Genomic DNA, 15,777 nt, shown 5'->3' with positions numbered 1-15,777 from the left:
GAGAACAGTCTGGCCAGTCGACAGCTAACCACTCTGACGCAATAGTATGACATGTGACGGCAGTTAACGGTACTACTCGCAGGTCTAAGTCTACCTCGTTGCATTCCTCCACTATGTCTCTTGATCCCTCTCTCACTCACATCAATCACATTTCAGCTGACCAGAACCTACCAAAGTCGTGCCTCCATCGGTGGCCATCTTATCATGCAACGACCCCCGCGTTCCCCCGTGCTTGGTCGACGTCTATCATCTCATTCAGATGGAGCCGAGGCGCACGAAACCGTCCGTCGACAGAATACAGCTACCATCCCACTGACCTTTCTGTTACAAGACGACGATGAAGATGATGAGGGGTATTATGGTCAATTGGATCCTGTCGTCTTTCTCATGGTACCTCACGCAGCGTACGTCTCTGTCTTTTCTTTTTTAAATAAAATCTTTCTTTATCCTTGATGGCATCTCACCATGTCACATAGACTTCTTTATATTCGTGAAGGCTCATGGTGGAGCACATCACTTGACGCTGCTGATATGCAGATGGAATCACGTTCGATCCTTCATCGCTCTCATTGCCGGAATGCACTTTGTAGAACCTGATACATGTTGTACCCTTCTTATTCCATCATGCTTCCAAACCTTAGCTCGAATCGAAATGTCTCATCATCTCATAGACCAAAACCGAATCAAAATCGTTCATATACCCATCGGACAAGATCAACCGAATCATGGATACACGACCATTCCTGATTTCTACAGTCGACAGAGTATGGTATACGAACAACTTCAACGGATTTACCCTAAGGTTCTGGCAAAGGAACCTGTTGATGATCTTATCACAGGGAAAACTATAGAGCCTTGGCCTTTATCACCCAACATGACCATCTTAGACTCTGCTCTGGGAGGTCGAGCGGTGAGGTTTTGTTTGAGGATGAATGCGGCTTCTATCATAGACGAGAGGAAGCGACCGAAACTGATTTGTTATTCCGAACTCAGTCCTCATTACTTTGCGAGGTGAGTCCTCAAGGTCGGCGAAAGAATATGACCTGATGAAAAGGACAATGACGGAAGATCTTCATGGTCCTTATGGTGCTTTCCATCAGAATTGTAGGTATGCTTTGGATCATAGGCTACAACCGGACTATGAGGATTTGGAAAGATATGTGAGTGGACACGAATTGATTCATCCCCGTTGCCTCTCTCGCTCAGAAAGTGGAACAAGGGTGGGGACGCTGATGCGCATGGATGAGCTGATCAAAGGTGTACGGGAGTTTGGAAGAAGTCTTAAAGCTGCATGCCTTGCTTTCTTCTTGTGAGTCTGATGTCCATTACGACGTCACGGGTAGACCTTCACTCACACGTAGCCGATCGCGACAAACAGTCCGGTACCGGTGAGTTCACCCCTGCGGACAAGTGGGTTTCACGTTTGACATGACAGTAGGACCTAACTTGGCTCGCGAGCCCTCCGTCGAGCGTTATCTCAAAGACTTCAGCATGTTCCTTCATCCCAACTGGCCCTCTTTCCTTGGAGAAGATTGTTGTACCTGTGACCGAGGAAATTCGTTCGAACCTTGGAGTCTTTCTCGAAGATTACATCTTTTCGGTCCACTACTTCCTCCTCGGCATTTGGACCCTCCTCCGGATCTTGACTCACACGTCGGCCGGTTTCTTGAGACTGCTTTGAGGGAGGACGGACCGCGAAGCGTTTTGTACATCAGGTGAGCATGTCTTTCTCAGATCGTGTTTTTTTGTCCCTTATCCTGCTACTCATCTCCCCATCATTGGTCTTCATATCTGGGAGAATCTTGACATGGGGAAGAATGACTGATAATGATAGTTTTGGTACACTCTTCTTTGCTCCCCCGACTCATATGCTGGAAGCGGTATTGCAATTGTTGCACGAGTCGGGTCAACGATACATTCTTACCAGAGGTAACGCCCCCGAACATGTACAAAGAATGTGCAAGAGAAAAGTGAGAAAATCGAATGGAAGAGGGTTGTATATGTTATGGGCACCTCAAAGCGGAATACTGTCGCATCCAGCCACGATGGGATTTCTATGTCATGGAGGTTTGGTAAGTATCATGGAGGGGATAAGAGGAGGAGTACCTTTAAGTGAGTCACAAAGTTGTTTTCTCCAACTCTTGAGACTCTCTCATCCTTGTCTAATCTGATGGATGGCGAATGAACTTATCCCATTCATCATCTCCTCGCACGAAACTCATTCACATCCCCACTCGAAGATTCCGCTGCTACCCTGTGACTGACCTACTCCCAAGCGAATCATCATCATCGGAAGATTCTCGAGAGTGATAATTTTCACGTCGAGGGTGAAGTTGGTATGTCATGACGGTGTGATTGTGTACAAATAAATGCGAATTCTTCGCTCACCTCAGTATTCTGGCCAGGAAGTGGAGACCAAATCCATAATGCAACTTTCTTCACTCAATTCGTCCCAATCGGTATCACACTCGAACAAATCATATACAACCCATTATTCGCAAACAAACCTAGATACTCTAGATTTGCTCTAGCTGTGAAAAGAGAATTACAACACGCGATCGATACAATATTAGGTGAAGAAGGTGATGCGATGAGGAATACTATGAAACGTTTGACCAAAAAGATGGAGAAAGAAGCATTGAAGAAAGGAGAAAGTTATAATGCTTTGAGGTTTTTTGCTGATCCTTCTGGAACCTGGAAGAATGAAGGGCAGTATAATTGATTGTATGTTTGGTGGTTCTTTTAACATGTAAAAGTGTCTGTTGTATCCTGTAATCATGATGAAATTGTTTTGAAAAAAGTACTCTTACAGTAAGAGTTTCACTATGTACAGTATTTGAAAAGATGCCCACAATTTTGAAGGTTGTTCTGTATGACGTCACATAAGAAGTTTCAACCCTTCTCACGTTCTTTGAATTTGTCTGTTCAAAGACTCTCGGTTTACCCATGATCCAATGACATACTCATGCTCTCATTCTCTTCTTGTTTTCCTAAATGGTCATTCTACAAGGTGAACAACCCCCGTAGACTGACTCTTTTAGGTAGAGCGAGTCTTTTGTTGTTTGGTGAGATATTGGCAAATGCGGTGATTTGGATCATAGCTGGAATCATATTTGCTTCTCATGATGGTGGTGGATTGATAGGATTAGCTCTTCTTTCTTGGGTACGTCATGTCTTCCTTCTCTCTCTTTGACTTTCTCATTACCCTCCTCCTCTCATGTCTTCTCTGCTCCCCTCTTGACCTACCAATCAAGAGGATATTATTGTTACTCTGAACTTTTTAATACTTGAACTCGGGTATCCTTCCACCTCCCCCCGGGTCCAGCAGCATGCAGCATGCAGCAAGTACGAGTAAGATGTCCTTCGCTTGAAGAACGAATCTGCTTTTCTTTCATGTCAAGATGGTCAATGTGAAAGTGAGATGTTCCCGACGTTTGACTGACCAAACAGACTATAGGACTAAGACATGGATTAGACGCAGATCATATTTCTGCTATTGATAATGCTACTAGACAATTGGTATCTTTAGGAAGATTACCAATTACAGTTGGTATGTCTTCCCTCTATCCTTACTCCCCCCCACCCCCCACCCCCAAGATACCTAAACCAAGTTATCAGACATTTGTTTGGACCCATACATTCCACACATAGCCCCTGACACTATTCTTCCTATGACCGAATGTCACCATCCCTTATCAGCTGTTCTTCAAAATTTTCATCATCTTACTTTCTTACCCTCTTCATCCCTCCCCTCAATCGATCTTCTCAGTTGAATTCGTTTCAAGCCATCAGCTGACCATTCAGGATTATGGTTCTCTCTAGGTCACTCGACGATAGTAATAATTGTCAATATTGCCATAGCTATCTCCGTGGATATTTACGATAAACTCGATAGTACGTCTTACCCACTTTTCTTTGCTTCTCCTCCATCCCGATTTCCTTATCGACGTGAGCCCGCTTATCTCCATCGTTGACTCCTTGCTGTGTTCCTCACATGATGTAACTACAAAGCATATATATGATTGGTCAAATGAGCCCCGCCGTCACAGAAATCTGACATGACAGAAGTAGGTTCAGTGGGAGGTATCGTAGGAACATCCGTATCTGCTTCTTTCCTTTTTCTCATAGCTGTTCTCAATTCTTACTTTCTTCATTCCGCTCTTCGTGATCGTCGTCGTCTCAAAAGAGCCCAAAGGTCAGGATTACCCATTGAAGAGCTTTCATATCAGGAGGATTCAAGACGAATACAAGGAGGAGGATGTATGGTCAGGATCATCGCACCAATTTTGAAGGCGGTGGATAGGGAATGGAAGATGTATCCCGTTGGTATATTATTTGGCTTTGGTAGGTGTTCTCCATTCACGCAGTCTTATCTCTCATTCAGCCTGTCTCGTCTCTTCTCTACTTCTCATAAGTCCCAACGAAGAACGCGAGACCGGTTTCAACCCCCAGCAATATACGTATCACCACGAAGGCCCGCCTGTTCTCTCGGCCTACAAGATCGGCTGCACAAAGCAGAAACCTCACATGGCAGTCATTTAGGGATGAACTGACGAGCAGGCTTTGACACAGCTTCATCCATTGCATTACTAGCCATCTCCGCCATAGCTCAACGGGGTCCCCACGGCGAACAAATTTCACATGGCAAGATTGTTCTATTTCCAGTAAGTCCCCTCATCTGTTCAACTTGAAAGCACTACTGACGCTTAGCTATTAGTGATTACACGCTTTGATCATCCAATTGAGAGCTAATGATAGTTCACCGCAGGAATGTCACTTGTCGATTCCCTCGATTCGGTTCTCATGCTATATGCATATGCTGCGCCAAGTCGCCAACATCCCGATGGAAAGCTGACATTGTTTCATCCTCGTCTTCCGATATCTGCGAGTTTGCCAACTGCACGAGAGGACGAAAATGCGGCTGTTTCGGAGGAATTGTTACCTTCACCTAGAAATGAAGAGGCGCCGCTAAAAGTTGAGACAGGACGTGGGGGCACTGTGTTGGAGGAAGAAGCGGATACCAAATCGAATGATATAGTCGAAGTCGGAGAGATGGCTCATGAGGATGAACGTATGGAGGGAAAAGTGTTGAGGAAAACAACGACAATGTCGACTTTATCAATTATACTTACTTTACTTTCCATTGTCGTCGCTTTAAGGTGAGCTTTTCCATTTGCTCTTTCGTTTTCACATGGGAAGAGGGGTTCACATTAAGCTGCCACGTTCATGTACGTGAGATAAAGACTGAAGGGATTGACAGTAAAGCAAAAAGATGTGATCCTGACAAATAGCATTTCCATCATCGAGATCCTCGGTTTGATAGGTGACAATTGCTCGTCTTGTTCCGCCGCTGCACAAGATCCGAATAGCGGGCTGAGAGGGAATTGGTGGCGTTTTTGGGCAAAGACGAACGATGAGAGTGGGTATATAGGTGCTGGGATCGTGGGTAGTTTTGTTGTGATTGTAGGGGGATGGTACGGGGGAAGATGGGCGTGGCGAAGACGAAATCGAAGTCGAAGAGTAGAATGAAGCTTGAAGCATATGTTATGATCTTGACATCTTGCGTTATGGCTGCATGGCTGCAGTCTACGCCGCCCCTTGACGCTCCTAGATAACTGGGTGTTCCACTGAAGAGTCAATATGGACGCCACACTACTGGTACTTCTGATAGGAGATAGGAAGAACATACCTTAGGACGCAGCTCTGTGGTCTGTGTTCCCTGATCGACTGTCACCAAATCGTAGGATAAACCTGACAGAGTCGCATATCGTCTTAAGCATTCCGAAAGTATTCCCACCCTACCCAGTTTGCTATCCCGAACCAAGCAGTAACAGGTATGAGAATCGGTATTAAATACCTATACCTTTCCTCGCACCCTATATACCACCATGTCTGAAAGATCAGCTAACTTTCTCCGTATTTCTCAAACTGACCTTATTGCATATGAGTGGTGAGAGGAGATAAGAAGTCCCTAATCCAGCAGCTAGAAAAGTGAAGAAGAGGAAGATCCCGGACAGACAGTATAACGTCCGTTCTGATGCTTGAGCAGGGGGAGGTGAAAGCGACAGGTCTAGTACATTGTGGTTTGACCCTTGAGCTGGAGTGAAACTCAGTGTTGGATTCTCCTGCTTGAGATCCTGACGATGAAGGGAGTGTAAAGACATCCTAACCCTGGCCATGACATATAAGTAGCAGAGAGATGAGTGGAAAATAGACGAAACATCAAAGGAATTGTCTCCCCTTGCTACTCGCTCCGTATTTCGATCCAAGTTTTGTCTATTCTCTTCCTCTCTCCCCCTCACACCGTTTGTACTTTACTCCGTTTGGATCCTTAGTCTCAGAAACAGCTCGACACTCCGACATGCGTCGACCGCGACTGTACTCCATTCAAGAACAGGTGTAAAAGACTCGCTCGTCAACTCCTCTCGACGTCCTGATCGATTGTTGTTTTGCCTTTTCTAGAGCGAGGTCCGCACATCCGCATCAGGTACTTGAGGTGGGTAACGATTCCGTCACTCTTCCTACCCTTCTCGCATATTGTATGATCGGATACGGACCTTATGATATATGACCCTTTCGGAGAGAGAACTCAGATTGAGGACTTGTGGACTTTCACAAGTCTCGGATCGTCAGATTGTCGTAGAGGGCATAATTCAAATGGGGAAAATTGTGTCCAGTGCCATCTTATAGTTGGACGGTCTGAGGAGATACACGTCTTCAGAGGACAAAACATGAGAAACGCAATGGGATGAACGGAAGAATATTGTCAATGCTATGGGTTTCTCAAAATCGGAGTGGTAACACCGTCCATGCAGACTATGGAAAGAACATCTATGCTGACTTTTTGTCTATAGCTTGTCACTACTACCAATACTACTATTACTCCAGTAGTATCGTGTCACTCTAGTGACCAAACGATAATAAAATGACAAGATCTACAAAATCTATGCGTCCTCCGCCGACATACGAATCCAACGTTCTTCATAGACTTCATGCTCTGTTCGCACCTGCCCCTCATCTCCAAAATTCCAATGCGGAGGAAACCAAGAGAAGTAACACGGATGCTGGCGAGGAAGTGAAGGAGAAAATAGTTGATAGAGACGCCATAAAGGTTATGGTGGTGACTTGGAATATGGGAGATGCTGTGGTATGTATATTTCCCCACACTCTTTTCTGTCAACTGTCATATTTCTCATTGGTCTTCAATCTGTCTCATGCCTGCTTTGATCTGTGGATGTAATCTGTGTGGATTGCAAATAGATTTTGACAGTATTGTAGGGACTTTCAAACTGGGGAATTGCGGTCCTCAAGGAATGGACTGGTTGAGGGGATTAAGGGGGATAGCGTTCAAAACGATTGTATGCAAAACAGCTGATAATCAGCCCAAAGGGGATCTCTCAGTTCTCTTCGGTAACGTCCCCCAATACAGTCCTACTTCTCCAATCGACGGACTTCCAGATCTTGGAGTGGAAGATTCACATCCTTATCATATCGTCGTCGTTGCAGGACAGGAATGCCCAACACATTCTGGTGTTCCTCGTGGTTTAGGAGGAGGTCTCATGAAAGGTGTCAGTATGACTGGTCATCGAAAAGATAAAGATAAGGAACAGAAAGAGTTGACTGTGGATATGGAGAAAGAAGTTTCAGGAGAGTTGAAATCACCTAATGGAGAGTTAAAAGCTTTACCACCTCTGCCCAAAGGTTATGATATGGATGAAGGGATAGATGGAGAGGGAAAATCAAGAACTGCTTCACCACTCACTCCGGGAGTACATAGGTCCAGCAAAGGCTGGAGCACAATGTTAGATGGTGAGTCGGAGATGTTGTGGACCTCATCATCCTCCCCTCCCGGTGGTCAAACTTTTTTCCCCATTGAATGAGCTTCTGCATGTTCTTCCCTTGGACTCGTGGTGGCATGACTAACACCCAGAATGGTTCTGCGGTCCCGCACCGGAAATCAAAAGTGGTTTCTCCACTCCTGTCCTTACAGATTGGACCTCTGGCAATTCTAGTTCACCCTTTGGCCTTACTTCTCAACCACCCCAAATGTCACGATCAAACTCCGCTCCCACTACTCCCAAAATCAGCTCTCCTATGCTCATACCTCGTCCAAACGCAACCCATCATCTTCCATTACCTCTGGCTACATCTCCTTTGGGTAGATCTCAATCATCTCTCAGTTCATCCGGAACATCAAGTGATGAAGCCGAAGCTTCATACGCCAATTTTCTCTCCGTTCCCAAAGACGCCTCTGGGTTGTTACCCCACAAATTGTCATCCGGATCGTTGAGACAGAAACCGGAAAAACTGGGCATAGTCATTCCCCCTTCCCCAAACCCTGGCGCTATGGGTGGGGGAGAGAAATGCTATGTTCATGTGGTCAAAGAACGTTTGATGGGGATGTATCTATCTGTTTATGTGTACAAAGGATGTCAGCATCTCGTACAAGGTAAGCTTCATCAACTTGGTGTGGGGTGATTTTAGCTGATGATGTAGGAGTCGACAAGGATTTCGTTACTGCGGGATTAGCAGGAGGCCGACTAGGTAATAAAGGTGGAATGTGAGTGAGAATAAATATCCAAAAAGGAACTCTTCGGCTGATCGAGTAAGTGGGATAAGTTTGAAATTGGCAGATCACACATTTTTGTTCGTGAATTCGCATCTGGCCGCACATACCAGTCGTCAACATGCTCGTTTGGCCAATATAGAGAAGATCAAAAGCGATCTTCGGCTGGATTGTTTTTTGCCCAAAGACGATCCCAGAGCGAACGAGAAAGGTGAGTCTATCATGATTACGAAGGCTGGAAGAGACTAATGGACAGATATTACGGATAAGTTTGACACAGTCTTCTGGTGTGGCGATTGTGAGTCATCCGCGAAATCATGGATGGATATGAGTGCTGAGAGATGTAGTGAACTTCAGAGTCGACTTGTCGAGATTACATGCGGAGTGGCTGGTGGAGCAAAAGAGTCAGCGGCTTGTCGAAAAATATCCCAAGCCGATTAACTGACTGACAGAATATGCCGAAGCCTTGATGTGGGATCAGTTGAGGAATGCCATGATGAACTCTTCTTCAAACCCTTTCCCTGGATTCCAAGAAGCGACCATTGACTTTCCTCCGACTTTCAAGGTGAGCTCTACCCTAGATCTATAAGTGCCTGGACCTTTTTACCTCTCTTCTCGCCGGTCTGACTTAATTCCCTTAAATGCGGCAAGTTGAAGTGGCTATTTGCGGCATGGACGCGAAGCGAAGTAGCAGGTTGACATTCAGTATGATGTCTGGAAATCTATCAAGGCCACCGCGCGAGAACAACGAAGATCGCTACGTCGGCGCAATACGAATGAATCACCTCACAGACCCTCCTCCAGCGAACCCGGTACAAGACTACTTGATCATGTTCCCGAGGCGGATGATCATGAAGAACTTGCTGGAGAAACGGAACCCTGTGACGAAGGCAACGTCACTGACAACTCTGGTCGTCGATCATACGAATCCTACGCCAACTCCCGAACCAACTCCTTCAATGGCACAGATCCTGACGACGAAGAATCCGACATTGTACCCACATACGGCGCAGGAGCTTACGGTTCCCGTCATAGAGCTTTGGAAGCAGCGGTCAAAGTCAAGACCAAACATTTTTTAAGTTTGATCAAGCTAGATGCCGTGTTGACCCCTCCGCGTAAAGGAAGAAGAAAAGTAAATCGTGCAGAATCAAGAGAGTTCGAGGATACATCCAGAAGAACATCTGTTTCATCTTTGGCTTCTGGTAAACATTCCGGGGAGATTGGGATTCATGACGATCCGTTATTTTCGACGTCTGGTAGTCCGGCAAATGTGATGAGAGGGTCAGCAGGGATGAGTTCTGGCAGTGTGGCGAAATTGAGTAGGTTGACTTCTCTCAAAAGGTCTGTTTCGGGGAGAGCGACGAGGAAGGTGGATGATGATTGTGATGAGGACGATGAAGAGGTGGATACGAGGGAAGGTGTGTATGATAGTTCAAAGAAGCAAAGGGTACCGAGTTGGGTGAGTCTTCATACGAAAGTAGTCCCGTCGCCTTCTGTCGTCATTGTCATTTTGTTCCTCCTGCACCTTCTGTTGGCCCCTTCATTAGATTTTCCTTCACATCAGGCAGATGAGCCATCATACGACTGGCAAAGTGCTAAAAGCCAGTGCGATCGAGTTCTTTGGAAAGCCCATATCATTCCTGATCCTTCTTCTTCGGATCACCTGATGCCACCCCCGTCCCTGTCTAGAGACAGATTCTCACGTTTATCCCAAGCCTTCACACACTTCGGAGATCATTTTCGTCCTGGACGTAGTACTTCCATCGAACCCGCGCATATCGATCGTGTAAGAATCAACCGACCCCTTCCTCCTACTCCACCTCATGATCCTGATTCTCCAAATCAATTCGTCGCTTCACCCATTGACTCTACTCTCTCGTCTCGCTCACCAACCACCGGAACCGGTCTAGTACCTCGACCCAAACCTACTCTGATGATTAAATCACCCACAAACGATTCACCCACACCAAAAAGACATCCATTGTTGAATGGAGAAAATTGGAGTCCACCATCTCAACCATCAATAACATTTGATCGAGCTTCTTCTCACGATAGATCTTTCTCTTCTCCTGTTAATCCCAATCTTAGGAGAAGAGCCAATTCTGATTTATCCCGATCAGCGCCTAGATCTCAAACTATGATATCACCCAGTATATCCGCAGGTCCGATGGAACTTGGTTCTCCCATTCACACAGAAGCATCTTCAAGTCATCTAAGTCCCTTCGTAGATCGTCCCCATACAAATGGCGCGTCATCGGAATATGTAACTTCGAAAAGTTCATCAAACCATAATTGGAGGAGGACTCAAACTATCGGAGTCAGTCATTTGGGTCAAGAAGGACATGATGATCGAAATAGTTTTTCAAGATTTATCAAAGATATGTCAAGACCTAGTTGGTTAATCCCAAGAGGAAATCTCGGACCGGGGTTGTCCCGTCAGACAAGTCATGTGATAGGATCAGAAGATGGGAAAGTGAAAAGACATCAAAGAGGTGAAGTCGTGTGCTTGCATTATGGAACTATTGATGATGCTGGAATGAGACAGTTGGAAGGTAGAAGTGATCATAGACCTGCTATATTTTCTTGTGCTGTTTACGTGTAATGACCAGTGTATAAGGAATCCGATAGGCGGAGATGGGGAAGAGGCAGATTGTGAAGAGACTTTGGACATAAGAGTGAAAGAGTCGAGTGCACGGTCAGATGAGTCGAGGAGAAACTCAAAATGAGACGAGGAGAAGGATCAGGGAAGTCGAGGAAGACGGGAAAGATAGAATGGATTGACGGAATCATGAGACTGTAGCGATCTATACATTATTTTGATTTAAACGATTGAACGATTACCCCTTCAGGGTAGAAATAGATGCATGTCATAATTGTCATTATGCGATGCAATAGGCATAGATATATGAACTTTGAGGTATAGGCATGGTACAAGCAAAGCACAAGAGACCGGAATGTCGGATGATGATGATGATGAATGATAGTAAGAGGGAGGACAGATCAAGTTATTGGTCGATTGGTAGGAAGAAGTTGGTAATTGGACAAATGACGAATAAAGGGTTAGGTATAGGACATGAATATGTAGATTTTGATCAAGCGTTATAAGGGTATGTAATATTGTCCGTATTGCGTGGGTGTATGCGTATAGACAGGATTGGCTGCAAAGCGTCACAAGTTCGTCAAGGTCGTCTTCTATGCGTCAGCCTGGTATTTCTTGATCATGAGTTATTTCAAGTCCTAGTCTAACCCTGGGCCATTGATCTTAGTGTCACTTCAATGATGGCGATACCTTGACGATGTGGGGACGATCATATACAGGGAGGGAATGTAAAAGAATGGGCATAGATGAAACGACTCACGATATCTTAAATCCTCATAACTTGTCTGAAACCCTCTGGTTCTTCTCCCGTAGCACCATATGCTTCACTAACATCTGCTAAAGGTCCATCTCCCTTCACCGCCAAACCCTTCCCTTTCACCTTCCCCTTCCCACTTGCTTGAAGAGTCAATTCTGATCGATTTCCCTCGTTGGTGTGGCAACTCCCGGATATTTCAATCTCGGGTAGGTGACGAGTGGAGGTGGGCATTCCCACTCGATCGATAAGGGTAGAATTGACAGTAGCTCGTCTTGACACTCTCGAAGGACTGGAAATAGTGATGGAAGTAAGGTTTGATATACTAATGTTTGTACTATGTCGAGTTTTACTCCTCGTTCGACCAGCAGGTGAATCCAACAATCCAGTTTCTCTATCTCTGGTTCCATCACCTTTTCCTTGCTCAACAATCGAACGTGTTGTTCTAGTTTCAGGCGTGGGAACAACAGGAACATTCTCTTTCCCTGATACACTCTTTCGTCTTTTTGGTCCTAAACGATGTTTTTCGTCTGTCGGTTTTGGTGTAGTGGGAGATAAGACATCATGTTGTCTCTTCACATTCTGTTTCGATTTCAATAAAATCGGACCAGGAACACCCTGTTTCTTCGGGTCGGAATCATTCTTATCGATTTTGACCTTTTCGATATTTGTCGACGATGAAGAAGGGAAACCTTTTCGACTAGAAGGTTGAAGTGAAGCAAGAGCTTTACGAGGTACTTCCGATTTAACGTTTTTACTGGGTTGTCGAGTAATGGAAGATGAAGATGAAGAAGTTGGTGCTCGGATTGGGGAATCGGCGTAAATGGAGAAAATTGCGCCTTTGGCTTTTGTAATGGGCATGATGAGTTCGTGATGATCGTTGGGTATATTAGAGGTTAATCGATTTGATAGGGAATCAGAAATGGCAATAGACGATCACGAGAAAAGAGAGAGTCTTTTGTTCTTTGAGGGATATGAATATGGGAGTTTTGGTGGACAAGACAAAGACGCCCAAGGGGGGAAAAACGAGTAAGTTTGCTTAAAGTTGAATCAAGTTCTATTTGTGCGGAAGAGCAAAGTCAGTCACGCGTCAACAGAGCGGAATCAAATGAAAACAACTCGGGTGGCAATGTGGCATGTGGCAAAAATAGTGATAATTCCACTCTCGTACTTCACTATCAACGCACGGATCTCAATTCCAAAGTCGACCTTCGAGGATAGGCCACCGAACAGTAGCAGTTGTCCAAACGTCCTTGCGTGATCTCTGGACCTGCACAAGTGACGTTTCCTTGTTTCAATTGAGAGATAATTTGGACGGTAATGTGAGTGGAATGTACGTAGATGGAGCCTGTTTGTGTGAAGCCTTCAATCTTTGGTACTTGTCCATAGCTTGTGTTACCATCCCGGATTGAAGAAGGCCTCGTATAGAGTGTAAATGGTCTGCTTGAATCTACAAGACTACGTCGGTACGCCATGGACGGTACTCTTACAATACAGGTGAAGTACCATACGTCCAAGCTTGGATCATTTGAATTTGGTGAGCTCAAACTCCCTTCACGGACTGAAGAGATACTCTGAAGTCCGAAATTCATATCCGAGAATGAAGAGTCAATGACAACCTTTTGTTCCTTGTCTTGCATCAACAATTCAGGCAAGATATTTTTGAGAGTTCTTGGTTCTGTATCCTCAGGCTCCGTGATAAGCTTGAGGGATGGGTGATGTTGAAACATGCTTTCTTCTGAGGGGAGGACGCCAGGAGGATATTTTATCGCCACTCGAAGGGCAGCACGTATCTCATCAGTAAACTCAGGAGTTTGCGATGACATTGCGGTATCAGGTAAAGTACCAAGGCAAGTTGAAAGAATAGAAAGATTCTAAGACTCTAGCGCTGGTCTAAAATGGAAAAGGATGACTGGAAGGTTGTCTTTGATGGGGTTTCACCCTTATATAGATAGAACAAATCCGGCTTGGCGGGCTGTTACGTTCCCGACCCCGACTGCCCGAAGGCAAGACCGGGGCCAAAACCGCGGCCGCGGGTCTCAGGCGTTGTTCGATCATCATATCCGAGACACCGTGGTGATCCTCGAAGAATGTGTGATGCCTGGTCATCAGACAGTCGAATGTCCTGGTACTCTAAAAGCGTTTTGACCTCTAGTGAACAAGGATGTGCGGCCTGAAGTAGCTGGAATGTGTACATCATACTCCAGGGGTCCCACTTTTCACCTTGCCCTTGGAAGCTACATGGTGGTCAACGCTTAGCGTCCACATATGGGCATAACTCTTCTCCGCTTATAACAACTTCAATTCCTGTGTCACGCGCGTCGAACAACCACTCTCTAACGGACCGATGGTCGAGGAACCTCGGCTAACTTGACGCTTCTAAGTCGATGTCTCACCCAACCAGGAGGGCGCAGACGTCAAAAGGAGTGTAACTACGGCGTACTTCGACGTAGTTACTCTAACTTGGGTTTTTCTCTGATGGCGATGTATCTTGATTTGTACGTAGCTATCTCTATCAATCTTTCACTACTAACAACAATCAAAGATCGCTGAAGTTCTTCAGCGATCTTCTCAGCTAATATTATTTACTCCTCCTAGATCTTCACCCAACCCTCTCGCGCTTAGACGTACTTCAACGCACTTCGTCCAACTTCCCCGAGCCCTCGGCCGTCCTTCTCCTCCCTTCGACTGACTCCGCCTAACATCGCCGCACTTCTGCTCCCATTGTCCCTAGTTCACCTACCTCCGCCTAACATCGCCGCACTTCTGCTCCCATTGTCCCTAGTTCACCTAACTCCGCCTAACTTCGCCGTACTTCTGATCCCATTGTCCCTGGTTCACCTAACTCTGTCTAACTTTGCCGTACTTGGTCTCAGATGTCCTAAGTTACGTGTGGGGTGACGAGGTTAATGTCACGGCCGTCGAACAACTATCTTCTGGCAGACCGACGGTCGACGAACCTCGGCTAACTTGATGCTCCTGAGTCGAAGTCTCACCCAACCGAGAGGGCGCAGCCGTCGAAAGGAGTGTAACTACGGCGTACTTCGGCGTAGTTACTCTAACTGGGGTTTTGTTCTACTGATGGCGATGTATCTCGAATTGTATATAGCTATCTCTATCTGTTTTTCACTACTGACAACAATCAAGGATCGCTGAAGAACTTCAGCGATCTTCTCAGCTAATATTATCTACTCCTCCTAGACGTTCATCCAACCCTCTTGCGCTTTGACGTACTTCAACGCACTTCGTCCAACTTCCCCGAGCCCTCGGCCATCCTCCTCCTCCTTCGACTAACTCCGCCTAACATCGCCGCACTTCTGCTCCCATTGTCTCTACTTAGCCTAACTCCGTCTAACTTCGCCGTACTTCTGCTCCCATTGTCCCTACTTAGACTAACTCCGCCTAACATCGCCGCACTTCTGCTCCCATTGTCCCTACTTAGCCTAACTCCGTCTAACTTCGCCGTACTTCTGCTCCCATTGTCCCTACTTAGCCTAACTCCGTCTAACTTCGCCGTACTTGGTGTCAGAAGTCCTGAGTTACGTGTAGAGTAAAGAGGTTAAGGCGTGATGGGGTTTTGATGGCCAAAGGAGGGTCATTGTTGGTGGAGTAATCGAGGTGTCACGACGTAGTTCGTGACAGTCGCCCCCTTCTTTAGCCGCGAACGTCCTCGTGAGCGATTACACCTCTGTCGTGGCAAGAGAACTTAGCAGCGTAGTACCCCCATTCTCTCCCTCCCCATGACCATCCTCCACTCTTCTGCTCTTTGCGCCGCACTTCGTAGTTGGGCCTCCTTTCACTCCAGAACCCGACAATGAGACTCCCCTAACTTCGTTGAGGTTGCCGTAAGAAGCCCTG

The 15,777-nt window shown here is 46.0% G+C and overlaps 4 protein-coding genes across 4 annotated transcripts; 2 read left to right on the top strand and 2 right to left on the bottom strand.

Moving 5' to 3' along the window:
• Positions 1-2,602: 2,602 nt before the first annotated feature.
• TREMEDRAFT_71667 (uncharacterized protein) lies at positions 2,603-5,563 on the top strand (the record flags this gene model as incomplete). The annotated part of the gene is made up of 9 exons (XM_007004786.1): positions 2,603-2,712; positions 3,028-3,163; positions 3,451-3,550; positions 3,805-3,894; positions 4,066-4,344; positions 4,561-4,664; positions 4,711-4,716; positions 4,759-5,159; positions 5,292-5,563. The coding sequence occupies 9 exons, from the start codon at positions 2,603-2,605 to the stop codon at positions 5,527-5,529; spliced, it is 1,464 nt and encodes a 487-aa protein (XP_007004848.1). The 3' UTR covers positions 5,530-5,563.
• A 1,362-nt stretch (positions 5,564-6,925) lies between these two features.
• Positions 6,926-11,444, top strand: TREMEDRAFT_73897 (uncharacterized protein; the record flags this gene model as incomplete). Its single annotated transcript, XM_007004785.1, has 10 exons — positions 6,926-7,147; positions 7,383-7,809; positions 7,931-8,449; positions 8,497-8,560; positions 8,587-8,777; positions 8,823-8,864; positions 8,914-8,970; positions 9,019-9,131; positions 9,273-10,025; positions 10,173-11,444. 10 exons carry the CDS (start codon positions 6,926-6,928, stop codon positions 11,166-11,168), a joined length of 3,384 nt encoding a protein of 1,127 aa, XP_007004847.1. The 3' UTR covers positions 11,169-11,444.
• A 487-nt stretch (positions 11,445-11,931) lies between these two features.
• On the bottom strand, positions 11,932-12,780 carry TREMEDRAFT_62413 (uncharacterized protein; the record flags this gene model as incomplete). Its single annotated transcript, XM_007004644.1, has 1 exon — positions 11,932-12,780. The coding sequence occupies one exon, from the start codon at positions 12,778-12,780 to the stop codon at positions 11,932-11,934; it is 849 nt and encodes a 282-aa protein (XP_007004706.1).
• Positions 12,781-13,097: 317 nt separating this feature from the next.
• On the bottom strand, positions 13,098-13,745 carry TREMEDRAFT_62412 (uncharacterized protein; the record flags this gene model as incomplete). Its single annotated transcript, XM_007004643.1, has 2 exons — positions 13,098-13,297; positions 13,415-13,745. The coding sequence occupies 2 exons, from the start codon at positions 13,743-13,745 to the stop codon at positions 13,098-13,100; spliced, it is 531 nt and encodes a 176-aa protein (XP_007004705.1).
• Positions 13,746-15,777: the final 2,032 nt, after the last annotated feature.

The sequence above is a fragment of the Tremella mesenterica genome (assembly GCF_000271645.1).
Source record: "Tremella mesenterica DSM 1558 unplaced genomic scaffold TREMEscaffold_5, whole genome shotgun sequence".
Taxonomy (NCBI): Eukaryota; Fungi; Basidiomycota; class Tremellomycetes; order Tremellales; family Tremellaceae; genus Tremella; species Tremella mesenterica.
The sequence above is the reverse complement of the archived record's forward strand: the minus strand, read 5'-3'. Positions and strand labels throughout refer to the sequence as shown.